Raw genomic sequence first — 27,381 nt, 5'->3', positions numbered from 1 at the left:
ACCTAAGACTGGAGATTCAAGCGAGCATACAGCGTATATTCCGCAAGTCTAAGATGCTCATGAGCAGAAGGATGCACTATCGATTATCGGTACAACATTTAAGGTGCAGTAAGTGTTCGCTAACTGAGATTTCTTTACTTTCTGAGTTATAAACATTTTTGGTTCGCAAACATCTTTGGAATAAAGAACATCTTAAATCTGTTTTTGCTTAAGCAATAAAAAAAGAATTTTGCACAAAACTCAAAGCTTTTAAAGAACATGGAATCGAAAAACTCGGAATATGCAGACGTTTCCGTTGTTAAATGAAGCACTTTATGTATGATCTCGTCAGCAGCGAGAAGCGAATCACAGGCGATCAAAGGAGAATCCTTGCTAAGCCAACTTTAAGAAAATATCTTTGCAGCAAAGCATTGAATGGTTGGTAGCCGCTTGCTTCATCTACGATTCAAAATTCGTAGAAGTACGAGTCGTAACAAATGTAATGATGTTTTTTAATGATCTAGCAGATTTAACAGCTGTAGTACATGCGAAGAGACTGACTGGAACATGGATAGAAGAAGATCTTTACGATGAAATTAACAATCCAGCATGGATTACAAGCATGGTTTACACCGATGATGATATCATCAACTTTGTGAGGTGTTAGGTGATACATTTAATAGTGAGGATACTATTTCAGGTGAAGGAACCGATGATAGTTTAATGGACATTTCGACTTCGAGTAATGAAGATCATTCGTCCATGCTTCCATATTCATGCTTTGCGAAAGCCATGAAATTTGTTGATTTTTTACTTGAATTTGTTCATGATAATATTACAGAAGTTAGTCGTCTTAAATCATTACACAAAAAAAACTCATCAAAAACGAATGGCGCAAGCGAGCTATGTAGAGTCTTTTATAAAAAAAAGTAATTTTAGAATAGCACACCAGCTATCTGGTTATAAATTCTGGAAAAGAATGACCAGGCAGTGATATCAAATTGTGATCTAATTTGAATTCTCCCGCTACAAAGCATCTAGCTGCGATCTCTTAGTGTGGTAGCAACGCTGATCGAATGCGATTTTATCGGATAAAATTTATATGGGATTTGAAAGATAACGTCGGACGTGCGAGTCGTACGACGGAATCACAAATTTTTTATTTCGTCGGACGTCGAATCCGATGTTATCTGTAAAGATAAACGTTTAGTGTTTTGTAGGAACAATCTCAACTTAATTTGTCATAATCGTTGAACTATCAAAATCATCTAAATAATCGCAATATTATACGAAAAAGCGTTTGACAGCACGTGCGATAAAATCGCATGCGATGAAGCACAGCGATAGGTTTTCAGAAAAAAAGAAAGTGTTCTAAACGAAATTTCTTTACACTCTCATCGGCAATTTTGGATTTTTTGTCTAGGGCGTGAAGATATTGACAGGATGTACTCTCATCATACATAACATAACTAATAACACTTCATGAAAAGAGATGACGCCCTTTTGTGCAAGATTCCATGTTGTCCAATTCCATGTTTGACTTGCAGTACTACAGTTTTTTTTGTTTTGTAAATGTTGCTATAGTATTTATTTATTATGTATACTCGCTGTACATTGGATGAAGATCTTTACCAATGCTCAACGAAATTATCTTCATGTCGATGTGATATCTACGGACGTTTGTTGTAAGTTAAAAAAGTATGTAGCACATTGATGTAAGTAATTCTTAATATTATATTTCTAGGATAATAGCATCCTGAGTTGAATAACGTTAACATGCAAGATACACACTGTTATGCAGTATCCTCTAGCAAAATACCACTAGCGAACGTTCGCTCCCGAAATCACAACATAAAGAGATTAATCTCAGCACAATAGAGTATGAGTAATGCAATAACAGATCATAAAGCAAAAAAAATGAAACGAAAAATAGGAAAAACGATTAGAAACGAAATGGAGGGGTATTGCGGGCAGGCGTCTGGATAAATGTGCGATTCTTCTTCCGCGTGTTTCCTGCAACTCGTGTGTTTACAGCCACAAAACATAACAACAAAAAAAAGGAAAAATAATTGCACATTTACCCTGTCCGCACAACAAAACCCACTACCCACGCGCTGATGAAGATGATCACCTGTGAGGGAAAGAAACGTTAATAAGGCTTAATACTACTTCCCCTTTTTTACCGTACACCGTCCGCAGACTTCCGACGACTTCCGGCGCTCACTTCCACAGCTTGATCACGCCGTCCCGGCTGCTGGACGCGATGAACGTTTGCTTCGCCGAGCGGCACATCAGCAGATCGCTGATCACGTCGTTATGCCCGTGGGCGGGCATTTCCGGCCCCACCCGGTGGTCGTCGTCCGGCTGCCGGCCGCTCCGCTCACTGGACCCGCCGGCACCGGACCCTGGGCCACCGGGAGTCGCCCCTGCACTGCCGCCACCCGGCGTGTTCGCATTGTTGCCGGCCATTCCGCCACTTTGCCCTCCGCTGGTCTGATTTGCGTTGGTATTGCTGCTGTTGTGGCTGTTGTTGTTGTTGATTTGGACGTTGCTATTGTTGTTGTTGTTGTTATTGCTGTTGTTGTTGCAGTGTATCTCGGAGATTACTTTCGTACCGTCGATTAGGCGTGATCTACAAATAAAAAAATAAAAGAAATGAAATGGAATAAAGAACACAATGCGAAGATAATGTTTTTTTGACTTTGTCAGTGACATTTTGCAAAAATGATTACAGTAAAAAAGTCATGACGCAGTAACTGACCAAGCGATGGTCGCAAAAATGTCATGAAGCAAAAATGTCATGAAGTCACACCAATCGAGTTTTGAGTATCACCTATGATTATCACAATTGAGTACGTGATGCTGACACGGATTTCACTTTAGTCAGATTTTTTTATGACATTGACAGTGACATTTTGCAGCACTGCCAGTAACCGTAACCATCGAGAGCAATACTCACTCGTACGTGACGTTGAGTGGGGCGTAGTCCCGGGCGGACGGCACAACCAGCGCACAGTTTTCGATGTTGACCGGATCCCAGTAGCGCAGGCGCTGATCGGTCCCTCCAGTCAACAGGAACGGGTTGCCATCGTTCACACCCGGCAGCAGCGCGCAGACCGAGTGCGAGGACGCGTTGCTGTTGGAGAGCGGTGGGCTCGCGCTAGCCCAGTACGCCTGCTGCCGGTGGCCAGTCTCGATGTTCCACACGTACACCTCGCTGTTGCCCTGCGAGGCCGACACGAGCCAGGACGATTCGGTCGGATGGTGCGAGACGCGCCGGATGCGCGCATCGTGCGGGTGCTTGATCTCCGCTATCGGCAGCTGGAAGCGCAGATCCCAGCACACGTGGCGACCGCTGCTCGTCCCCACCGTCAGCCACGAGCTGGACGGATCGATGCAGAACGTGGTGATGACGCCGCTGCGCAGGTCGCTCTGCAGCCGCCAGGCGTAGTCGGGCATGCGGATGTCCCAGCCGACGAGCGCACCGTACAGCGTCGCGTACACGATCACGCTCTGGGCGCCCTGGTCGAGCGGGTGCATCTCGACCACCGGCCCATCGTCCGGGCCGAGCTCGCCCGTCGAGCTGGAGGCGGACGTGTAGCGCGTGTCCGCCTCGAAGTGGCGCGCCTGCTGCAGCGCCATCTTGCTCGAGTTGGTGTCGATCTTGAGCAGCAGCAGCGTGCCGTCCTTGCCCGCCACCGCCAGCGATTGGCCGGCGTCGCAGGCGGCGACCGCGTGCAGCGGCGTGTTGGCGTGGTACGACTGGCGCGACCGGTTGACCGACTGCTGCCCGTCCAGCTTGTTGCAGTCCCACAGCCGCACCGTGCCGTCGATGGAGGCGCTCGCGAACAGCGAGCCGGTGTGCGGCTTGAGCGCCGCCATCCGGGCGACGGCCGCCTTGTGCTCGGCCAGGTGGGCCACGAGTGTGCCGGAGAGGCGCCAGCCGGCCGGCAGGGCTGGCCCGGCGCTGGTCGACTCGCGCAGCTCCCGCTGCCGCTGGTAGGTGGCGAAGCGGGTGCGCAGCTTCGCGACGAGCGCCTCCATCTCGAGCCGACAGTCGGACAGCCGCTCCTGGTGGCCGGTGGTGCGCTCCGGCAGGCTGTACTCCACCAGGCTCGAGGTGGTCGGCGTCGCATGATGATGGTGGTGGTGCACGGTCGGCGGCAGGGCGGCCGCGATCGTGGCCATCGGCACGGTGGCCCCGGTGGCGGCGACCGGCGGTGGTGCAGGCAGAACAGCCGTGCCTGTGACGGTTAAATCGCCCCCGCCACCGGTCGGTGAGCTTGGTGAGGGCGTGTGCGATTCGATCGCGCTCAGCATGTGCTGCCAGTCCTGCGCACTGTCCGATTCGCTTTTGCGCGCGGTACGTCCGCCCGCCTGCTTTCCCAGCCCGTCCCCCGTTGGTGCCGTTCCATCGCCAGCACTGCCAGACGCGGCTGGCCGCCCCGGGAGAGCGCCCCCTTTCGCCAGCGGGAGATGTGTGTCGGCGCCGGCCAGTGGCACCTCGCCCATCACGTCCGGGTAGTGGTCGAGCACGATCCGGCCGGACGGCTGCTGCGTGTGGCGCGTCTCCGCCAGCTTGTAGTGGTGCAGCTTCATCAGATGGACGCTCATCGCGAGCAGCTGCTCCTCGATCTGCTCCGTCAGCCCCTCGGTGGTGAGGCGGCGCAGCAGCTGCTGTATCCCGGGCGGCGGTGCCTGCTGCCCGCTGTCGGGCAGCGGCGACTGGCGCCGGTCGCCCTCCCGCTCGGCCGCGACCGCTTGCTGCCGCGCGCGGGCCTGCTTGCGCTCCCGCAGCACCGCGATCAGCGGCGCAATGTCCGGGCCGAAGCGTAGCACCGCGTCGTAGATGTTGCGCGGCACCGGCGGCACCAGACAGTCGAGCAGCAGCTCCGGACAGGTCAGCTCGATCAGCGGCAGGCGCAGGTGGGGCGCAATCGAGGGCCGCACCTTGCACTGCACATCGATCGCGGTGAGGATGCGGGCGGCCGTCGCCACCAGCTCGACCACCTCGTGCCGGATCCACAGGTTCGGATGGGCGAGGTAGCAGGCGCACTCGCCGATAAACTCGATCGTGCCCTGCTTCTGTATCAGCCCGAGCTCCACCAGCAGCGTGGTCGCGTGGATTGCCTTCGCGATCACGAACTCCTCCGGATCGGTCAGGCCCTGCTGCAGCAGCGGCAGCAGCATCGGCGCACAGTGCCACCCGACGTACGACGCGACGCCCACGATGCAGTCGAAGAAGGCGCCGCGCAGATGCCGGTCCTCCTTGTCGTTCAGGAAGGTGATCATGTGCGACAGGATGACGTCGTTCGCCTTCTGCCGGCCGAAGAACACGCACAGCTGCGTGATGCCGGACGTCATGAGCGTCTGCTTCACCGCGGACTGCGCGTCCGTCAGCAGGGACAGCACCGTCTGGTGCAGCATCTCGTGCAGCGCGCTCAGCTCGGTTTCGTAGTGCGGCGGCGGCACGTTCTCCGAGGTGCAGGTGTGCTGCGACTGCTCCAGAAAGCTGACCGCAGTGTCGGCCAGCGTTGCGATGTTGCGCGCATACGTCATGCGCACGAAGGTGGAGTGGTCGGTGGCTAGCGGTGCGATCGCGGGCAGGATGTACTCGGGAAAGACGTTCGCGTCGCTGCGGGGCAGCTGCCGCACCAGCCGTAGGCAGCGGGTGAGCGTGTTGAGCGAGCAGACGCGGACGCGGGGCGCTGCGTCCTGCGCCAGATGCAGGATGTAGGGCAGGATGCGGTCGAGTATCGTTTCGGAGGTGGTGTTTTCCGCCAGCGCCTGCAGGATTTCGAGCGCGAGCAGCTTCGACCGGCAGAAGCTGAGCCCGCGGATGCAGGACGTGATGACGCCCGTGATCAGTATCAGGCCGTCGTCGTCGTCGTCGTCGGAAGGTTCGGGCGGGTCGTCGCCTCCGCCTCCGCCTCCGCCACCGCCGCCACCACCAGTCAGTATCTGCACGATCTGGCTGATGTCGCCGTGCAGCCGGGTGACCTTCTCGTCCGGCGGCACCACCGGCACGGTCGAGAACATCTGCAGGTAGGACTGCAGGAAGGCGTAGAAGTACTCGGGGAACAGCTTGCCCCGCTCCTGGTCCAGGTACAGCTCGGCCGATTTGCGATCGCGCGGATCGGGGCTGAGCATCGACTCGACCAGCTGCCGCAGCCGCTCGTTCTCGATCCCGTCCAGGTGCTTGCGGACCAGGTCGACCTCGCCCCGCCGGTACGCGAGCAGCTGGGAAAACTCGAACGGCGCGGTACCCTCGGTCCACAGCTCGAGCAGCGCGCAGCCGGCCGAAAAGATGTCCATCTCGGGCAGCAGCTGCCCGGCACAGTACTGGCCGTCGCCGACCAGCGGTCCGTCCTTCGGCTGGATCGATTCGCCGCTCGACGAGCGCACGAACCGCTCCGGCGCGATGTAGCACGTGCGCCGCCGGCTCGTGTCGAAGAAGTAGCTGTAGTCGGCCGGATTGTCCTCCGGCAGGTAGGTCGGCTTGAACGAGGCAAAGTCGGACAGCAGCACCCAGTTCCACGAGGTGATCAGGATGTTCTCCAGCTTGATGTCGCCGTGGCAGATCCGCTGCTTGTGGCACTGGTGCAGCGCGCACAGTATCTGGAATGTGATCCACTTCTTCTCGATCACCGTGAGGAACGGGCGGGTCGAGACGCGATCGTACAGGCTGTGCTTCACGTACTGCCGCACGATCAGGCACGCCTTTTCCATCGTCTGCGAACGAGTAGCGAATGCGGAGAAGGGGTTAATTCTTTGTTTTTTTTTTTTTTGGTTTCAATAATATGGGAAGCTTATTTTTATGATAAAGATAGCCGATTTTGACTGGCCTTTGAAACAATTCTATATACTCTGTCTCTGTGACTTCAGGCCTGTTCAGTAGCAACGTTTGGCTCCTTTCTACCTTTTTACATGGGTTCTCTATATGTTCAATCTGTCATTTGTTCTCATTATCAGAGCTGTTACAGAGGTCTCGATTTAAAAACCGCGAAATTCGCATCAAACCCGTTTGAGATCCGCACCAATATGAAAGCAACTTATTGATTTCTTGATTATTGATGGTAGTGATGGGAAAAATGAAGATTTCGTCGAAATCGATTCCGGCTAGCTCAGAGGATTTTTCTGGAATCGATTCCGAATAGTAGGTCCGAAATCGGCATCGGAATTGGTTCTGGAATCGGCTTCGGAATTGGTTCCGGAATCGGCTCCAGAATTGGTTCCGTGATCGGATCTGGAATTGGAATTGGCTCCGGAATCAGTTCCGGAATCGGTTCCGTGATTGGATCTGGAATTGGAATCGGCTCCGGAATCAGTTCCGGAATCGGCTCCGGAGTTGGAATCGGCCCCGGAATCGGAATCGGCTGCGAAACGGAGTCGGTTTTAGCATTTTCATAAGAATAGGCGTTTGGGTCCAATGATGCTAAGTATTTATAGAAGCAAAGAATCAAAATTTCCTTGATCCATACTCATGTAGATTCCCGCACTGATTTCGCTTCTGAAACTTCTTATTTCAATGCAATAACAGATACAGGCCCTTCAAACATTTCCCCCCAGAGGAAAATCAGCTGTTGTTGTGCCAAGAAAAGCGGAATACAGATGGAGGACCATGAGCTTCGTCAGAATTTGAATGCTCTGTACTCAATCATTTTTTTGCATCGTATTGCATTCAAACAAAACCAGTATTCTTATTTTGCTCATAAATACTTTGACTGCCACATTGTATCACGTTGAGTATTAGATAATAAAGCTGGAGATGAATTAAACCCATCGTCCAGATAGTGATTATGTTTCGCTCAACGTGTTAATGTTAACCAGAGGTCCATTCTGGGGTGACAGAAAGAAAATAATGTCGATTTTATAGGCTATTTTTCATTTCCGTAAAATCCGCGCTAGCTGTAACAGCTTTGGATTATGGAAATAGCTCATGCAGCCTTCGTTGCATTCGTTTCATTGTGATACTACGCTTGATGAAGTTACTTTTCCTTGGTCTTCCTGCACAACAATCCCCTAAATCCCTAAATAAATTAAACAAATAGATTAACAATCAAGCCGCACAAAATTACCAGCACTTTTTGGAATGGTAAGCAGTTGACCGCGTTCGCAAGATGCTTCTTGATGTGCTCGATGCGCTCGAGGTGCTGTTCGAGCGGCAGGGAGGGATCGTGCCTTACAAACACCTTCACGACGGCCGGTCCCTCGTCGACCTTCACCTTGGCCACCTTCATGAAGCGGGTGCTTCCCATGCTGCAACCGAACGGAGCAAGAAAACGGACAATTTAGTTTTGCAATCATTTTTTTTGGCTGGATGTGTTACCTCTTCTCAAACTGTAGGTCAAACTCGAACGTCCCCGTGAGGTAGTGCTCGACGGGGAAGATTTGTGACGGTGCCAGCGCAACCAGCTGGTTGCCCATCGTGACGGAATTGCTTCACCCTCTGCCCCGCCCAGCCCCACGTCCAAAACGGTTGATGGGTTGTTCGCCCCCCCCCTGCACGCTAGGGGCTGTTTGATTGTGTGTCCGCCTGTGCGCTGGTGCAGTAGTGTGTTTTTTTTGTCACCGCGGATGATGCTGCAGGCTTTCGGTCTGCTTTGATTGATGTCGGCTGGGGAGAAACACCTTTTTTTCTGATTCTTTGGAGGATTCACAAACACACACATACACAAACACGCGAAAGAGGTGATTCAGATGCACTGTTATTTTCGCGAGCCAAACGAACCAGCACAATTCAGTGCGTGTCCATTGTTATCAGCTTGTTGTTGTTTTGCTTGCGCAGCGCTTTTGACGTTTGCTTTTGACGCGTTCGGTGTGACGTTTCCGACAGGTGCCCAGTGGTGTGCTGTGCCTAGGGAAATAGCTGAGCAACAAGTTTGAAATTTGAAATTTGTAACGGTTCTTATTTTTGTTCTAGTATTTTTCTTCCGTACTGGTTAATTTTAACCCGGTTAACCCGGTTACAGCTACATTTAAATAAAAAAACTGATGGTCTCATACAAAGGCCTAAAACTGAAAAAAAAACTTCTACCGGTGTTGGAACTAATGCCAAACCCACACTAGTCCTGAAACCGGTATAAAACCCACGGTCGTTCTGGAACCGATATATAATTCATATTGGTCTTGGAAGCAATACTGAACCTATACCGGTCCTTAAACTGATACTGAACTCATACCGGTCTTGGAACCGATCACGGACCTATACCGATTATAAAACAGATACTGACCCCTTGCGATTCTAGAACGGATACTGAACTCATAAAAGTCCTGGATGCTTAACCCATACCAGTTTTGGAATTGGTCATAGGCCTACGCCGGTCCTGGAACCTATCATGAACCCATTCCGGTCCTGGAACCTATCGTGAACCCATACTGGTCCTGGAACCAATCTTGAATCCATACAGGTTCTGGAACCATCATGAATCCATACCGGTGCTGGAATCTATACTAAACCCATACCGGTTCTAGATCCGATCGTGAACTCGTATTAGTCTTCGAACCTATCATGAACCCGTATCAGTCCTGGAATCTATCACGAAGCAATACCAGCCCTGCAATTTATCATGAACCCATATCGGTCCTGGAACCTATCATGAATCCGAACCGGTTCTGGAACCTATCACGAATCAATACCGGTCCTGGAATCTATAATGAACCCATACCGGTTCTGGAACCGATCGTGAACCCGTATCGGTCCTCGAACCTATCATGAACCCGGATCGGTCTTGGAATCTATCATGAACCCATACTGATTCTGGAACATATCATGAACCCATACCGGTCCTGGAACCTATCAAAATTATTTGCAGATGTTTCGAAATTTAGAAATTTTGAATTTGTTTCAGATCCGGGATTAGGCTTGGAACATGTTCTAAGGTCGGGAATAAATCCCAAAATTCTAATAAAAGGATAATTCAGTACTAGAACATGACTAGCTCCAACAACAGTTTCAAAGCCTAAGGTATTCCTGCTAGGCTGTATTAATAAACAATTATGACATCGTAGTTGCCATTACATCAACTTTGATTTAATGTATAAGATCGTCCAAGACTACTTTGAAGATCAGGCCATGCTACAGAATTAATTCCCAGCATATTTTTAAGTTTGGAACCGGTTTAGGATTATCAGAATAAGAAAAAAACTGTAATCGTGTTAAACGAACTTATTAGAGAAAAGGGAAAAACACAGTTCCAGTTTAATGATTTTTATTCTACTTCGACACAATATGAAATCACATTGCAAATTTATTGCACAATAAATCTAGTTTTGTTGTTCATTCCATACGAAGTGAATTGTATATGCTTTGATTTGATTAGGATTCGACTGTTTGGGTGCACAAGAATTGATTCCTTCTTTGTTTGTCCAAACAATATGTTTGTTTGGGTGACATTTTAATCCCATTCGATTTTCTGATCGATTACTCGGCTAATTGCGCCAGCACTTCTTCCTCCGCCGGCGATAGCTCCAGTTGCTCATTGGCCTCATCGGCCATCACGCTCAGCTGGGCCTGCAATTCCTGCACCTCCTGCGTGCAGAGGCGTCGCTGTGTCATCGCACAGTTGCGATACTCGCGCAGTAGATGCGTCTCCCACAGAAAGTCGGCACAGTTGTCCAGCTCCGCCTGGCAGCGCACGTACAGGGCCACCACTAGCGGCTGAAATTCGGCCGGCGTTTCCTCCGGGAAGGCACGAGCAAACGACAACGCTAGCCGCTGGTTCTGCTGGTCGACCGTGCGCTGCTCAAGTGAAACACCGCCCACGGTTGCCAAATTGCCCGCACCGAGCACATTAGATTCATCGGGCTGAGGAAAAAAAAACACACAAAAATGTTCTGAACAGTTCTTCCAAGAATGTTTTACGGTTCATCCGCAATGCTACTGCTTACCTGTTGGGCCACCGCTAGGCCAATCGCTAGCACGGCAAAAATCGTCAGTGAGCTGTTCATTATGCTTGTTGGAGTGGTCGTATCTCGTCTGTGCGGAAACTGTACGCCAGTCGGCAATAGATATAGTCGGGCCGGGTTGTTTATCTGATGCCAATGGAAAGACCCCCGGATAGCAGGGGTTGTGTGCGGGTGTATTAGAATGTTTGCTGATAGATTAGTGGTGCAGTTCCGCACTGGGCACGGCCGTGTTGGTAACAGGAGCGCAGTGTTGATTATTTGATCTGTTGTAACAATATCTCTAACGGCGGGGGACATTGCAGATGATTAAAGTGATCAAACCACTAACGCTTCCGCGACAGAAACTAGGCCGTTTTCGAACTAACGCGTCAAAAATATTTTTTCTCAGAACTCTCCGAGCAATTCAATAGATTAGTTTTTCAAGAAAATGTGGCCCAAAGTTCACAAACATTCAACTTCAAGTCTGTTAGCCAATTCCAAGAATGTATTGGTAGAAATTCGAGTTAAGGCATTACCATTTCTGAGAAATTTATAAACACCTCAAATCCTTCTCAAAGCTGAACTTTTGAACACAATTCAATTTGCGAGAGAAAATCCTTTGTAAATTGATCCTCAGTTTGGAATTAGAATAGAAATCTGAGTTTCATATACAAATTGGAATTTAAATCACTGTGATTACTGTGATTGTATGTTTTGAATCGTTATAAGTCTATTGCATCCTTCGAGAGCCTTACATCAATAAGATATCCTGAAGGTGGTTTGTAAAACTGGATATTATTAAAAAGCACGTTGATGATTGTTCAGACTAATTATAAGACTTGTTGCATACATTAACATAATATTACGACTATTTAAATTATTAGCATATTAGGTATCTATCTATAGAAATATATTGCATCACATGTTTGAACCTTTGAAAAAAAAAGTATATTTTGAAAGAGATTTACTTTTTGACATCTTGAATTACCCAATTTCAATTATTGTCCGATTACAACTCTGATGCCTCTATTCGACAGTTACATTCAATGACTTGGTAATAAAATCCAACGGACGTACACGCCTTTCCAACAAACTTTCTCCCATTTGCCGCAAATCTCACAACCGACCGAAGTTTAAATTATGACGACCATTAATACAATAGATACTGATAACACCTTCTTATGTTCGCCCCGAAGAACGACAAAGCGCTGTTGTAAAGTACGTGTATCCACATGGAGGTGCCCTCTGCCAACGGGACAAACAAAAAAAAACAATCACAGCGATGACGAAGATACCAACACGGCTCACATGGAATGGACCGCGATTCTAACCCTACCGGGAGTATTACTCGGGGTGTCTACACCAGTCACGTGTGGCGTTGAAGTGTCGCGTCATCAGTGAGTCAGTAAATCAACTGTAAGTTACAAAAAAAGCGATAAGAAAAACGAAAGACGGATATCCTTTCGTTTCGGCAAACTAACGGATATCCTCCATTTTCTTCCCATCTTTTGCAGATCAGAGCGTGTTTGGTGGGTGAAAGTTTGAAGAAACTTGTGTAAATTATATACAGAAGGGGCAAGACCCTCTCGACAGAGATAGAAAAAGAAAGAACGAAAGAACAACACCACCCCAGCGCAACAAAGCACGCACCATGGTTCGCAAGGCACTCCTGTCCGGCGCTGTTATTTTGGTGGCAATTTGGGCCACCGGGAAGGTACGTCTGGTAAAGCAGCGCCTAGTATAAGGCTAATGTTTACACCCCTCCCGCAGGCACAGGAAACGGAACAGAGCGGCGGTGGTGCATTGACCCTGGAAGAGCAGGCCGTCCAGTACAAGGCGACGGTGCTGCTGGTACTGGCGAATCGGGCAACCAGCCTGCCCGCCGAAAGTGAACCAGCGGTGGCGGTCGTGGTGGAGGAGGCTACCCAGCAGCTGGACGCGTGTGCCGCCGGTCTCAAGGTGCACCAGCAGCTTTGGCAGTACAAGGTGTGCGGTTCGGCCGTATTGCAGCAGGGGCTGAATGCGCTGTCGGCGCTTCAGGCGGCTAATGGAGCATCAGCCAGCGTCTAGGCTCTGGTAGGACATTGCAGGGCGTTGGGGATGACAATATGACGTTTTTTATGCGATTGGGACAGACAATAAAGGTTTCTCGCTTGGCGGGGGATATTGATTAATCTCTCTGAGTGTCTGTATTGAGGATTTTTGGTGAGAAATCGTTGGATGTTACGAAGCATCTAAATAGCAAAAAATCACGAAAAACATTGATTTTGTTCCCCAAAAGTCTTGACCAAAGCCCAACAGACTGTCCAAGAAAGATCGTCCACAGACCTAAAGCTCTTCTGTTTGGTTTGCTGATCATCAAAATAATATAAAAAATAAGTAGGCACACTTGTCTTGGGTTCTTATGGGACTCTGCGGGCAGGAAATATGTTTCTGAAGTGCCATATTTCGGCCATACGCGTTAATAATTCCTCCCATTATAGCACAAAGCAGCAAAAGTATGACTGGTCCCTTCCGTTTCCCAGAATGGGATGGGGCGTCCAGCAGCATCCATTTTGGCGAACAAGAACCAATCATTTCGCTCCAGTTGGTCATCCGGTGTGTGTGTGTGCGTGTGTGTGTGTGTGTGTGTATGCTGCAACCTCGCCAAGAACTGTTTTGATTTTTTTCCCCATCCTGCAAGAACAAACCATCCTTGCCAACTTCGTACGTACTCCGGGAGGCTTCTCCGTGATGGCTGTTCTTTGTCCAAGCCTATTGTGTGTGTGTGTTTGTGTGTGCATGTGTGTTAGGAGAGTATTTTGGGTCGCAAAACAGTACAACAAAACCTGGAATATATGACTCGAGCTTAATTGCACGTTACTTTGTTAGGAGCCGTACAAAAATGTTTTGGTGCACAATCTCATCTCCAACCTTTTTTTTTTACTTAAACTTTCTAAAAAGAAACAGTTATGTTTCACTTCTGCTTGCGCTCAATTTTGCAACAGCTTGATTTGATGTGTGTTTTTGTTGTTGTTGGGAACACGGCAGCAAACTGTGGCCCATGCGCTTCCAATGTATGAGTTGTTGTTTTTTTCCGCCGCCCGTCCTAGCAAGAAAAAACCCCAACCCCACGCGCTCTGTCATAAAAAACAAACAAAACAAAACACAAAAATCCCGCAGCGAAGGGTTGCTCCAGCTGCGCCGATGAACTTTCGGCAATACCTCATCATTCCCGAAATGTGAAAACTCGCCTCTGCGAAGGTAGAGCAATAAAACCATAAACTGTGCCGCCCAACCCGGTGCCGTCCCAGATCCGATCCTTTTGGAGGTGGAATTTTTCCACGATCAATCTCGCTAGTGGCCGCGATCGAAAATGATTGACTGGGACCTGGGAGCTCCCGGGAGTGGCTTCTTCGCGAGGACCGGCCGGACATGCGGACACCCACCCCGCTGGCTATGCCCGGAGCATGGTCGAGCAATTGTCGAGCAAGGGCGCGAGCGAGTGTGCCGTTGAGTGAGACATTTGTTATAAAAATTACCTCCCCGAGGCGCTACTGCTGCACAAAGCGTACGGGGTGTGTAGGGTGGCGAAATGTTGAGCCACCGGATAAAGGTGCTTTGTTCGGCCGTGCGCTATTTCGGCAAACCATTCATTCAGCACACTGGTGCGTTTGATTGCCCTGTCGCTGCCTCACCTGAACGCTGAGCGAGCGGCCGAGAGCCTCCAGAAAACGAAAAGAAAGCGAATACCATTTGTTCCGCACAAATTGGACGTCTAAAGGCTACGTTTCAATGGGGATGAGGTTTCCTTCAGCGGAACACCACTATCCAGGGGGAAAAAAAGCTGTTGGAAGAAAAGAGTGTCAGTTTTAATAACGCGTCCGCTTCCGTTTACAATGCAGGAAGAAAATGCTCCCCCCATCGAGGCGCCCTTCCGATCATCTCGAGTAAGAAAAAATAAAGGCGCGTGTGTGTTTGTGGGCAGCAACGTGTAAAGAATGCTCGTTTTACGATTTGACATTACAAAGCATCTTGCACAACAATGGGGCGCCTTTAATTTCTTGTGGCCATTTGTGTGTGTGTGTGTGTTTGAATTTCCACTGAAGGATAAAAATGTCATAAAAGCGTGCGTACTCGCTGGACAAACAACAGCCCCCCTGGTTTTGCTGTGTGTTTTTGGGTCGGAAGGAAGAATCATGGTCCTTCATTTGAAAAGTACTTTTCTCCATTTTTTTTTCGGGATTCCAGGCTTTTCCAGGCACGAGAATTTCAAGCACCACATGCTGTACATTGTGGTAATGTGTTTTTGCCCTATTCATCACACCCAAAACTGTTCCATTCCCCGGCCCTACCGGGGGTGTGCACGTATGTGATTGTGAGGAATGTTAGCGAATTATCTAAAATGTGTACGCTACACCGCACACGAATGGGAACCGGGAATTTTCTATTTCGATGATGGTGGGAGTGTTGTTTTTTTGTGCTCTTGCTCTAGTGAGTTGATTCTTTTTACTCGGTATGGATCCTGGATGTGCTCTTCAGTTCTTGGAATTTCAGCCTTGGTTTGCTTTGATAAGGAAGAGATCCAAGGTTTTCGGTTTTTCTTTTTCAATTTAATGGAACACATCTAATGGTTTTGTATAAACTCTCTGTACTCATCCCGGAATTTTGCTACCCTTAGGTGTTAATAGCAATAGCCTCGAGCCGAACTCGAGGTTCTTGGTGGGGCATGAGTCCGGCATCCTCATAAAAGTCCCCAGCATCCGTCATGATACTCGGTTCGCCTTACAGCTCAGCTTTATCCTTCTTCTCCACACTCCATGCTCGTACAGTTCGCCGAAGATGGTCCGGAGATTGCGCTCAAATACGCCCACAGCATTTGCATCCTCCGCTCGGACGCATGTCCATAGATGACCACTGGGCGAATCAATGTGCGATATATCTCACATTTCGTGCGGGCTCGAAGTCTTCTGGATCTCAGCAGTCGGTGAAGCCAATAGTATGCACGATTCGCCACATAATGCGTCTCCGGATTTCGCTGCTGATGCCGTTGTCCGAAGTAACGACCGTCCCTAGATAGCATAACTCCTCTACTACCTCGAAGTTGTCGCCATCAACTACTATACTGCCTACCAGATGGCCTGAGTCTACGGCAAGCAGGTACTTCGTATTCGTCGAATTGATTCACATTCCAATTCTTGCTGCTTCGCGTTTGACTCCGGTGTACGCTCACACACACACTTTCGCTGTCGTCTTGCCGATGATGGCGATGTAATCCGCGAAGCCAATAAATTGGAGAGACTGGTAGAGGACCGTGCCACGGATATCGTTGTCTAGCCCCGCGCTTCGAATGACACCTTCCAGGGTAATGTTGAAGTGCAGACAGGAGAGTCCGTCACCTTGTCTCAGACCTCCATGAGATTCAAACGATTCCGACATCAAGGATTTGCCTCCCTTGGGGGGAATTCCCCACCGGTTGAAAATCGCAACATAAACTACGTGCCATGCCAGACATGGGTTCATTCAGTGCGTAAATATTATTGCACCGCTTCCTTTGCTTTCTACCGAAGATTGGCTAAGCTATATAAACCTAGCAGCAAGTATCACGATCTATAGGGAATCTCAGAATCTTGGCCATCTTAGAAGTCTTACAGCATTTTTTATCATTTTAGCATTATTTTATCCACCATTTTACACTACAGAAAAGAACTCTAATATATAAAGCATGTTACTTTACACATCAATCCAAAAGTCATATTGGCTCCACTTACTAAAGCATCGCACTGGTTACGCATTGATAATTGGCCGTCTAGTAGTACACCTAGATCACGGATCCTATTGGCGCGTTGTATTGGAAGCCCGTTTATTGTATAAATTTGTTTGATCAGTTTCCTCAAACGGATAAATGACACTAAAGAGGGTTAAGCACATTTTTGGATACAAATAACTGGGAAGTTACTAGCACAACGATAGGCAAAGAAATCCACAAGTTCTGGTAAAATATCACAGTTTCTATTCAATACTCACAGGGAGAAGAATCTTTAGGTCATCAGTGTACATTGAAATGCTATCATGGGGGGTAGCACATATCGTTCACTGTAGGAATAGTGAAGGACTAAGATTGCTTCCTGATGGAACTACCTGCTTACTGATGGAATTTAAGAGCACTCTTTTCGCCGAATTTCACAAAGCCCGGTTGCGGTTTATCAAATACGAACGGAGCCATAACAGTAGCGACAATGGGAGGTCTAGCCTATCGAGTTTTGCTACAAGTCTATCCATCAATACACTGTCGAATCCATTTGCTTCCCTTTGTCTATTAGCTGCTCAGACACTCCAGAACAGTTCGACTAAATTTGTTGGGGTCGAATTTGTAGAGGCATGAACTCATGTAGAGCATCATAAATATAGTTTTTACTGGGCCTATGATAGCATCATGAAATAACAGTTTTGGGCCAGGAGCGAAGTGACACCTCTATAGTTAATGGCTTCAAATGTATCACCTTTCTTATGTACGGGAGATAAGTTATCATATTTACGAAGTGACGATATTTACTACATTGCTACATCAATAAAAGATATAACTCTTTACAACAGTGCAAGGACCAAATTTCACAAGTTTCAAAATTCAGCTTTGAAGAATATGCTTTCAGATGTTGTTTACCTGTTCATGTTCATGCATATCAGGATTCGATTGGTGGTTTAATGGTTTCCTTCTGGCTGTTAGTGTGATCCCTCTGCTCGATTGCTTGCATATCCTTCATATGCAAAAACCGGATATACCACTTTGTGCTCCATTGGCTCAATTATATGTGTATCGTGGAAAAACGGTTACGAGTGTGTTTAACGGAGATTACGGGATAACTCGATCTAGTCGGGCTTGCACAGCACAACAACCGGCGCGTGGGTCGGTGTGTATATGCAAATCGATCGATTAGAGGTGCGTAAAGTATTCGTTCGTTTAGTACCAATATGATAATATCTGTTACTACGCACCTGATTAAAACAATGTTCAATGTGTACGCGACCGGGTTAAGAAAAGGGTGCAAGGAGGGGAGACGATGAGGTGGTGGTAGAATTGGGAGGAGGTGTGAGGGAAAGGTAGGCGCGTGAAGAGATATGGATAATAAAAATTCCATTTCAAAGGCTCTCTCTCCCACATCACGACATTGCTAATGCGGTGCCATTAAGAAGAGCAAAAAAAAAAAAAAGAAACAACACGCACTCACTCACCCAAAATATATATGTACAAAATGCTCTAGGCAAACCGGTACGCATTTAAATGAATCGCACGGGGCCGGGTTTTTTTTTCATTTCCCTTCAGTCAGTCAGTCCATTGGGAGGGTTTCCAATCGTGCCGACGACGGCCTAAGACGACATCCTTTTTGCCAGCGCACGTAACCAGCGGGTTCGGGAGCTGCAGAAGGAATGTGTGCGTTGCGGCTAGAAACCGGCGCACAAAGGCAGGACCCACCGGGCTAGGAGACCAGCGAGCCCGAACGATATGTGAGAAAAATACGAAATTAACACTCTGCCGGTATTGAAATGGCAAAAAAAAAAACACAAAAAAATTCTGGGTGCCGGTCCAAACAACCGCACTGCGAAGCTGCACGGGCTGAGGGAAGGGTTGGCGTTTGGGAGCCCGCAAAACGTCGGCATAACTTATCCTTAGCCTTGGTGATCGGGCAGAAAATGGAAATGTAGTGAAGCATGCTGTTGGATTCACTTCGTTCGTTTTTTTTTTGCTTCGGTTTTTGGACTACCAGCGCTACCTAAAACTAAGCAACAAAACGTGTAAAGAGAGCTCCAATTGATTAACCATATATAGTTAAGAGCCAAAATAATTCACGCACACACACACACACACAAAGAAAACAAGAACACTGAGGTGGGATGCAACAAAAATGAATCCAAAAGTCTTGCTAAAACTTAGAATAAAGCAAATGGGAAAGCAAAAATCGAAAGAAAAATAGAAATAGAATGAAGCAAAAAAGGCACGACAAAAACAACACACACTTACACTGCAAGCAACAGTGAGCTGGAAATGGATCCTGACAGTTTAAAATTCCAAATATGCTACCGGCCGAGCTAAAAATACATGTATGTCACCGGAGCGTGAACATGCACGTATTGTTTTATTTTCTTATTTTTGTTTTGTACTGGTTGTTTTGCTTTCTGCTGTTTTTCGCCCCTGCCCTTGCTAAATCGGTAATGGGATGTGGCGAAAAGGAATGTCCTGTACCCATTTGGTTTTGGTGCCCATCGTGTTTTTTTTGTCGTTTTCGTTTGTATTTTTTTCTCTCTCTCATGTGTTGCGTGAATCCTTTTCGCATGTATTTTTTTGTTGTTTGCGGTTGTTGTCCTTTTTTTTGCCTTTCACCATTTTGCGCAACCATTTTCACCACACACACGCATACTTGTGCAAGCGGAGCTTTGCTACTTACAAGCGGGCAGGATGTTGTTGTTTTGTTCGCCTGCTGCGATGAGTGTGTGGCAAGCGCTAGGAAAGCTCTGAGTCGATGTGGGTCGCAGAGGAACATAATAAAGAATGGAGAGAAATGGGTGTTGATGGGTGAACGGTAGCGTAATGGGGGCAGTCGCGCCAATTGTCCCTGTCGGTGGCGTGCCCGATGGTAAGGGTTAACGGATAATCATAAACATGTACGAAAGGGTGACATGAGGAGGAAGGGGCAGGGTGAGAAGGGAAGGAATGTGAGAAGTGAATGTGAAGCAAAGCGGCACCATGCGTGCAGTGCAGCGGGCAGCATTGGCGTGCGGGATCTTGCAATTAGCACATACATACATGTTGCCAATGCGGTGGCCATAGATTCGAGCGCAAGACGTGTTGTTATGCTTCGTGTGTGTGTTTTTGAGACTAGGAGTGAATATTAATAGCAACAATTGTGGATGTTTTTTTTGTCGGTCTGGGTCACGACAAAACTGAAAATATTTAATTAGTTATTTAATAAGGCGTCATCCATCAATTACGTAACGCTGTTAGAGGAAGGGGAGGTTGATGGATTGTGCAACATATGCTCAGAGACCTACGCAATAGATGTGGAAAAATAGGAACTACTAGTTTCATCCGGAATCGGAATCATCAGGTTCATCGTAGTTGTCCAGTGTCGTCCGGGGACGTTCGGAGTCGGAGTCGTCTGGAGTCGTCCGGAGTCGACCGTCAATCGGAATCCAGAGTCCAGAGTCAATCGGAATCGACTAGAATCGGAGTCGGTCCGAGTCACCTGTACCCGGTGCAATATGCTTGTGATTTTTTGTCTTTCAATTTGTGCGTGAACTTCGTCTTCAGGCCTTTGTTACAAAAGTCCACGCCGGCCAACTCCGAACGACTCCAATTCCGGGCGATTTCGGACGGCTCCGGACGACTTCGAATCCGGGTGACTCCTAACGACTCCGGGTGACTCCTAACGACTCCGGGCGATTCCGGACGGCTTCAAACGACTCCGGACAATACTCTGCGGACCTACACCTCCTTTCCATCTCCTTTAAGATGAGCTGTAGTTTTTCTTGTTCTGCAGGATTCCATTCCGTTCTTATAAGTTTCAAAGAACTGGGAGCGGTCCTGTTGTACAGTCGTCAACACGTACGACTCTATAGGCCGATTTGACCGAGTAGGTCGTTACGTCAAATGGAAGAAGCAGAACTGGCTGGCCAGTCCTTACTTCAAAGTAATCTTATGGATTTAAATCTATTCCACCTGTTGGTAGAGAAGCTGGCCTGCGTATCCTGATTTTTCGCCTTCGGATCATTCACCTTTCACTTTAAAGTGGTATGTTCAAATTTTCTGGTAGTACTCCGCTTTTTGCAGCTATAATGACATCATTGCTTGATCCGAGTTTAGATCTAATAATATCAAACTAATATTCAGGATTCCGGTTCAATAGATAGTCCCTGACATGCAGTTAATGACCACCTTCTGACCAAAATTCTCCTTCCTCTTATTTGGCGCAACAGCACTACGAACGTGGATGGATGACGCCTAAAAAGTTTTATGAGGCTAGTGATATGAACTACGGCCCTTGCCACTAAATGGCATGAGTTAAAACTAACCTGGCCAATTGCCAAGTGCGTGCGATTCTAGTATCCTAGCTTTGACAGTTTCGAAATGAGCATTGAATTGTCTACACATTTTCAAAACAGGGTCGTTATACGAGGCTACCGTTCTTGTATACTTGTTGTACAGATATGCATGGAGACGGTCTCGCGGTACAGTCGTATACTCGTACGACTTTAACAATTTGTCCGTCGTGGGTTCAAGCCTGGAATGGACCGTCTCCCCGCAGCAAGGTTTGACTACTCGGATACGTGGTCTTGAATGAGTCTCGAAAGCCTATATAGAAGACCGGCTTGTCCACGTAGGACGTTACGCCAAGTTGAAGCAGAAGAATATTGTACGTTCTTGAATAGTTTTTCTTGCTGGTGAGTGAATAGAAATTTGTGTGAGTAACTCAGGTGCGGTTCATGAGATCATTTCTCGACAGTTTGGCTACAAACATACTTTGTCCAGTTTTTCGGCGATGTTCCAGAGATTGTAGCTATGGACATCAAGGTTAAGCAACGAACCGCGTCTTCAAAATGTTCGTTCTCTAACTTTTATTTGTTTGCAAGGTTCTATTCATTCGGGAACATTACGCAACAAAATTCTATTAGAGAACGGCACTATGTTCGCAAATGTGTCATGCAAGAAGGAGTGTTTTGTTCAAGTTCAACGCCGAGGTTCAGTGTTATTATTATTATGGTAATGGTTTACCTACAGTCGTTTCCAGCGGTGGAATGATTGATGATCTTATTGGCAAAAATATGTAGTCTGCAGCGTAGCACAATCCTCATGGTTACGTACTGTTTTAAAGAGTCTCTTACATTGTTTGCGTATAAAAGAAAAATGAGTCGTCGTGTAGTTTATGCATCACATCGTTAAGGTAAAAAAAGAAACGACAAAGGACTAAGGCAAGTGTGCGTAAGTACGATACGGACCAATCGGATGTGATCTGTCAGTTAGAGTCTAGACTGAAGTATATTACTAAAAACATGGGGAACTACGAGTAAAACTGGTGTTTTAGAGCAGTGTTTGTAAAAATTGAAACAAGATCAAGAGATTCGTTGTAAAATAAGCAACTTATTTACACTTCAAATCTACTCTCTACAAACTACTTGCGTGTGGTTTTCCTGTGTAGCAATCTGTATAGCGCATTCAGCAATCCAAATAATCAAGTAAATAAATAAATAAAAATAAAACGCTTCAAAGCAACTGTCAACCTCTTCCTAGTCAACATGTCTATTCAATGCCCTGGAGTCCGAGGGTTTTATTGAGCGAATATTTGATTGATGCAGCGGATAATGATTGTGGGCTCGTCGAAGCGACCGCACATATTTACCGCAACTGTATTGATGTTTATATCGGTGCTATATAAAATCGCTCTCCTGTAACATCGCGTAAAAAGCTCGGCGATTGGGAAAGAAGCTGAATTCAGAAAAAAAAACATCCGACCAACATAAAATCAACTTAACTTATCACTCGGTGCTGCACTTTTCCGGCAGTTGCCAAGTACACTCTGTGCTGTCACTTTGTCAATGCCAATCCGCTGGCCAGGGCCGCAGACGGGTGAGTCGGGACAGCAACAACAACATCAACAAAAACGCAGAAATCACAAAAAAATGACGAAAGCTGGGCCAATGTTCGGTGTAATCCGGGATGGAGGGATAATATTAAAAAAAAAAGCACGAAAGAGAAAAGCATGAACCAAGTACAGTGTTCTTTGGTTTGCTTTTGGTAGCACTGGCTAGCTTGTGTCAAAGGAAAAGAAAACAGGCAAAGAATGATCTCAACAAAAAATAATAAAATAGAGTAGAAAAGAACGACCAAAGGCGTGTGAAATGGGGGGGAGTGAGGAAAGAAGAAATAAATCATCGATGGAATTTCGACGCAAGAGCTGCGAGCCCGGTCGGGATGAGTAATTCCGTGGATTATGATGATGGGTTCTTCCATTCCTAACTACCCTCTCCCTGATCTTTAGGCTCTCCGTTCCTTTCCTTGCGCCTCATTCGTACCCTTTTGTTTGTTCTTTTCCCTAGCCTCTTGGTACGCCGATTGCAATTGTTGCCATCGTCACCCCGTGAAGTTTGTGATAGTAATAAAAAAAAACACACACAGACACACAACGCCTCTTGCCCATGGAGGTAAAGGAGGGATGGGTCAGGGCTGGTAAAAAAGAAAAAAAAAATGCAGCGCCACACAGGCAAACAACCGAACGGCCCCCGGAACGACATAGCTGCTAATGATAATGATGAGCCATCATCCATCAGCGTAAAAAAGCAGCAAAACCCGGGGAAAGCTCCATTACTTTCGCTCGCTTTATGACGGTACAGACCGAAACGGTGATCTTCGGTAGGAGGGCAGAGGTAGGAGGTAGTGTGTAGTCGGAGGTCTAATACCACCTCACCTCAAGCGCGGGGGGGGGGGGTGGAGTTTGGGGATTGATATTGAGGTGCTTTCGCCGAGTGGTGAGCAAACTTTGGCACCACGCGTTAAGTGGCGTAAATTTATACCATCACTTGCCCTTCGCTTACAACAATTGGGGGAGGTTGTTGAGGGGACCCAGTGTAAGATATGGAACAAAAAAAGAAAGAAAAATAGAAGAAAACACAATGAAAAAAAGCAAGGGAGTAAGTTTCGCTCCACTCTCCCTTCCATTCCACGTAGTAATTAAATTTCGGATTATGCTGAGGATTTTTAGAACCTCGCTAAGTGCCCTTGTAGAACAAACCCAGAACCCTCTCCGATTTTAATCCGCTTTTTATGCTCGCGCTAAAGAAAATAAAAGAGTAGAAAAAGAGCAAAACAACCCATATAGCTGGAGAGGATGAGGAAAAAAAACGCTTCGGATTATTTTATTACACTATTTCCCTGCCCCTTTTTCTAAAGCGGGAACCAAAAACAAAGTATAACAAAAGTTTCTTACGGCTTTGCTGCTCGCTCGCTTTGATTTGGAACCTTTCAACCTTCTTTCACACCTGTACCACGCCTGTCTTAATCGGCTTCAAAACTGCCGTGCCCATCAAACGAGTGAAGGCCGCCCTGGTCGGCACCGAGAGATAGATGTTCCAATAAATTATCGCGAGCACAGTTTGCCGGGAAAGTGCGTGCGTTTTTCCTCCTCTCGCACTTTATTAGCCCCGACCGGGTAGGTGGGTTTTGTGCAGCTGAGTTTGGTTGTCAGGGCTATGGTATAGGAGGAGTAATACAGTGGCAAGAAAAAAAAAACGAGCCCCCGAATTGGATGCCTTTTGACGTTTTGGTGTAACATTTTCTAGCGTTTCATATTAAGCGGCTGTTTGTTTTCTCGTATGCGCAAAATTAGAAGACAGTTTACGAATAGAATTATACTTTTGATTATAAACGATTCGCTTCGAGTCTGAACGCCGAAGCAGCACCATTTCATCCCTATTCGCAAGTGTGTACGCTGGATAGAAAGTTCATTTCTGTTAAACGCCTTCTCTTCACATTTTTTGTCGCCGGCGAATTCATGACGATTAGAAGTGCATTTAGCAGTATTTAAATGCCTTTGATATATTTCAATGAAAAATTTCATGTGACAACTTTTCATTCAATTGCATGAAATTTGCTGCATTGTTGTAGTGATTCCCAGCGATTTGTGTGAGGTACGATACCCAGGATTTGTACGATCATTATTCATTGATGTGAAATTATGTTTTTTTTTTTAACGAGCTATCTTTTTAATTTTGTTCTTTAATACATATTATTTATACTACTTCGATCAAGAAATAATTAATTTGATTAGAAACGCATTGTCGCTGTTATATTTGTCAGATACATCAGTACTGCTGCAAAATCGATGTATAAACAAAGCTATCTGCTCTCGTTTATTTCAAAATTTGAAATATTTCAACGGGGAACATGTTGTGTAAACTTTCGTTTCAAATCTTTTTTCGCCTGCTAATGCGACTGCTAAGGCTTTAAATGCCTTCTGACTACCTTCAAACCCGTGGGATGAATCTTCAACGATGAGTGATTCAAATCTCAAGAGAATCATGTATCTCTACTCACTTCTTCTTCTATTAGTAAGATAGAGTTTTCTAATGTTTATGCACTCTTTTGTCATGTTTCCTAGTCCAGCGTTTCCAGAGCTGACGATTGGGCGCGTTTAACCCTAATTCCATCCGATCAACATGTTTTGCAAAGATTTAAAACAATTTGCGTAAAAGGGCAGGAGCCCTGGGTAAAAAGGAAGCAATGTGAGAAAGTTTATGCGCACCCAAATAAACAAAAAACTCACACGTGTATACACAATGTTATCGTACTTGAACATCGTTACTTGTTGTTTTTGTTCCATTTCTCGGTTGCTACCATGTTTCACTCCACCACCCATCAGCGCAGGTGTGGTACTATTTTTTGACAAAAGTTTGCATGTTGGTGTTTCGAGTTCGAGTTCGTATGAACCTCTATCATACCAAAGCATGCATGGTTAATGTAAAAGTCCAGCTAGTACCGTACAAAGTTCCGGGGTGCTAACCCAGTTAAACAAGTAGAATAAGAATAATTATAAGTAAGAGTTATCGTTCTATTCGCGACGCCATATCCTTATTGCAGGTAAACCTTGAAAGGTTGTGTGGGCTTTCACGAGCTAAATTAAGAATATTCTTATTGTTCTGCGATCTTTTTCTGAATCTTACAATTGAAATGGAAGATGAAGTTAGTGTGTGTATATGGCTTTTTCCTCAAATGAGGATCCCTTACATTTCAGCACGTTTTATTACTATCATTTTAAATCATTTACAAACTGTGAAAAAGGTAACAGCAATTTGGAACTCGCACGAATACGGGAACGAGGGCTTTCAATGGAGTGGAAAATTCTACCCGTTCTCTCAGCCGCCCTCCCGAAACTAAGTTTGTCTTCTCGAGGAGCGTTTAAAACTGATGTTGTATGGCAGGAAGCGATTGTATACTCAACATTACTTGATGATTTGCATGAGAAAAGGAGATAATATATCAAGAACATCGTTCGATCGTGCGTCAAAATGTGAGATGATATGGTGGAATTTGGACAAGTTTTTGTGGGCGCCGAAACGGATGGCTGTGGCAGTCACCGGTTGGGGATTGAGTTTCCAGCCTTCCGGCTTTTAACCAATTATGCATACTTGATGATGTGTAGTACATTATACCCCTTCCTAAATGTTATCGGCCGGTCCTAATGCGTATGAGCGATAGTTTAGAATTTATGGAGCAAAAACAGCGTTTAACATTGCGAGAGTAACTACAAACAGAGCGAAAGTCTTGAGGATGTTGAAACAATATTTTAGTACTCATCTATAAAATGAGGTAATGTCACAAAAACTTCTAAGACCCAAGAAACCTTTCCTGTGCCTTTTAGACTTTACCATTATTCGTTAAAACTAAAAATTTTGCTAATCGATATTAACCAACCAATTGTAAGTTCGTCTTAAGGCTGCCCTTTTAAGTCATAGACACTGATCTTATCTATCAGGCGTATTAAGAGTTGCAGCAAGTCTACTCTGGATAACCGGAAAACATTGAAACAAGAATTAAATTTCTAAAACTACACAAATCCACAAATCTTTAGAAAACCAAAAGACCATTAGAAACCCTTTTATTCGGTATGAACTTCTCGTATAACATTGCAGATTATCTTAGGGTGTGATCAGGAAAGACTTCTTAACACATTGGAATCCATTTTTGTTAACATAATGCTTGATTGCTGGTTCCAATGTGAGCATCTCGTTAAAAATATTCGTAAGTTCGTCGGCTAGTAAGGTAGACTTCATGGTAGAGGTCATGGATATCGTAGATGTAGAAGATTACTGATTACCACGCCTATTATGCGTACCACTTCGTAGTCATCGTATCTCTTATAAGGTTACGAGGTTCATGCTTAGTGAGGTAAGGGCATTATCCAATTGTTTGAAGGCTCCGGCTCTGTAGAGCCTACGTCGGTGCCCTGAGCCCATTGTGGTCGATATCATAGAGCTCATTTCGAATGTTCCTGATACCTTCCGTAGTCTGTTGATGCATGGGGCAGGATCACTGGCAGGGTGACCAGATTCTTGTGGTGTCCCGGGAGACCCAAACTTGGATATTTGATGACACATGTTTCCACTGTGCACGAACAGGGACGTCCGGATAGGAGTAGATATGGGGTGCCTACATTATCCCTCAAAGTGCCATTGAATCCTATCCCATTGCAGCGCAGAGAATAAACAAATATTTTCTTTATTGGTACATCAAATTCTTATAACTTTGGCAAAGACTTTAAATTTTTTAAACTTTGAAAAATCAATAATTGCATATCTTTTTACTCTGCTGATGTATAAAGCATTGATCAGCGATGATAATCTATACTAATCAATTGTATTTGCTTTCCCTCCGCTATCATCACATCATTGGCACCCCGATGAATGATAATGCATCGGTATCGCGTACAAACTGGCGCGCGTTCACCGAGAAAGTCAATTTAATTAATGTGGAAACACAATACAGCCCAT

At 46.4% G+C, this 27,381-nt stretch overlaps 3 protein-coding genes across 3 annotated transcripts; 1 reads left to right on the top strand and 2 right to left on the bottom strand.

Moving 5' to 3' along the window:
• Positions 1–1,695: 1,695 nt before the first annotated feature.
• LOC120906288 (phosphoinositide 3-kinase regulatory subunit 4) lies at positions 1,696–8,763 on the bottom strand. The gene is made up of 4 exons (XM_040317840.1): positions 8,309–8,763; positions 8,058–8,238; positions 2,939–6,711; positions 1,696–2,611 (listed from the first exon to the last, which is right to left on the bottom strand). Exons 1-4 carry the CDS (start codon positions 8,404–8,406, stop codon positions 2,200–2,202), a joined length of 4,464 nt encoding a protein of 1,487 aa, XP_040173774.1. The 5' UTR covers positions 8,407–8,763; the 3' UTR covers positions 1,696–2,199.
• Positions 8,764–10,173: 1,410 nt separating this feature from the next.
• LOC120906726 lies at positions 10,174–10,996 on the bottom strand. Its single transcript, XM_040318626.1, has 2 exons — positions 10,870–10,996; positions 10,174–10,786 (listed from the first exon to the last, which is right to left on the bottom strand). Exons 1-2 carry the CDS (start codon positions 10,927–10,929, stop codon positions 10,403–10,405), a joined length of 444 nt encoding a protein of 147 aa, XP_040174560.1. The 5' UTR covers positions 10,930–10,996; the 3' UTR covers positions 10,174–10,402.
• A 1,356-nt stretch (positions 10,997–12,352) lies between these two features.
• Positions 12,353–13,042, top strand: LOC120906720. The gene is made up of 2 exons (XM_040318605.1): positions 12,353–12,580; positions 12,637–13,042. Exons 1-2 carry the CDS (start codon positions 12,518–12,520, stop codon positions 12,934–12,936), a joined length of 363 nt encoding a protein of 120 aa, XP_040174539.1. The 5' UTR covers positions 12,353–12,517; the 3' UTR covers positions 12,937–13,042.
• Positions 13,043–27,381: the final 14,339 nt, after the last annotated feature.

This window comes from Anopheles arabiensis, chromosome X (genome assembly GCF_016920715.1).
Source record: "Anopheles arabiensis isolate DONGOLA chromosome X, AaraD3, whole genome shotgun sequence".
Taxonomy (NCBI): domain Eukaryota; kingdom Metazoa; phylum Arthropoda; class Insecta; order Diptera; family Culicidae; genus Anopheles; species Anopheles arabiensis.
Note: the sequence above shows the minus strand (reverse complement) of the source record. Positions and strands in the feature narration are given on the sequence as shown.

What these genes read in the sequence shown, in the direction of transcription:
- LOC120906288 (XM_040317840.1), bottom strand. Translation starts at nt 8,406, where the DNA reads ATGGGCAACCAGCTGGTTGCGCTGGCACCGTCACAAATCTTCCCCGTC. An exon ending in TACCATTCCAAAAAGTGCTG is followed by an intron (nt 6,712 to 8,057) that starts GTAATTTTGTGC and finishes ACTCGTTCGCAG; the next exon opens with ACGATGGAAAAGGCGTGCCT. An exon ending in CCACTCAACGTCACGTACGA is followed by an intron (nt 2,612 to 2,938) that starts GTGAGTATTGCT and finishes TTTTATTTGTAG; the next exon opens with ATCACGCCTAATCGACGGTA.
- LOC120906726 (XM_040318626.1), bottom strand. Translation starts at nt 10,929, where the DNA reads ATGAACAGCTCACTGACGATTTTTGCCGTGCTAGCGATTGGCCTAGCG. An exon ending in GCCTAGCGGTGGCCCAACAG is followed by an intron (nt 10,787 to 10,869) that starts GTAAGCAGTAGC and finishes TTTTTTCCTCAG; the next exon opens with CCCGATGAATCTAATGTGCT.
- LOC120906720 (XM_040318605.1), top strand. Translation starts at nt 12,518, where the DNA reads ATGGTTCGCAAGGCACTCCTGTCCGGCGCTGTTATTTTGGTGGCAATT. An exon ending in CAATTTGGGCCACCGGGAAG is followed by an intron (nt 12,581 to 12,636) that starts GTACGTCTGGTA and finishes CCCCTCCCGCAG; the next exon opens with GCACAGGAAACGGAACAGAG.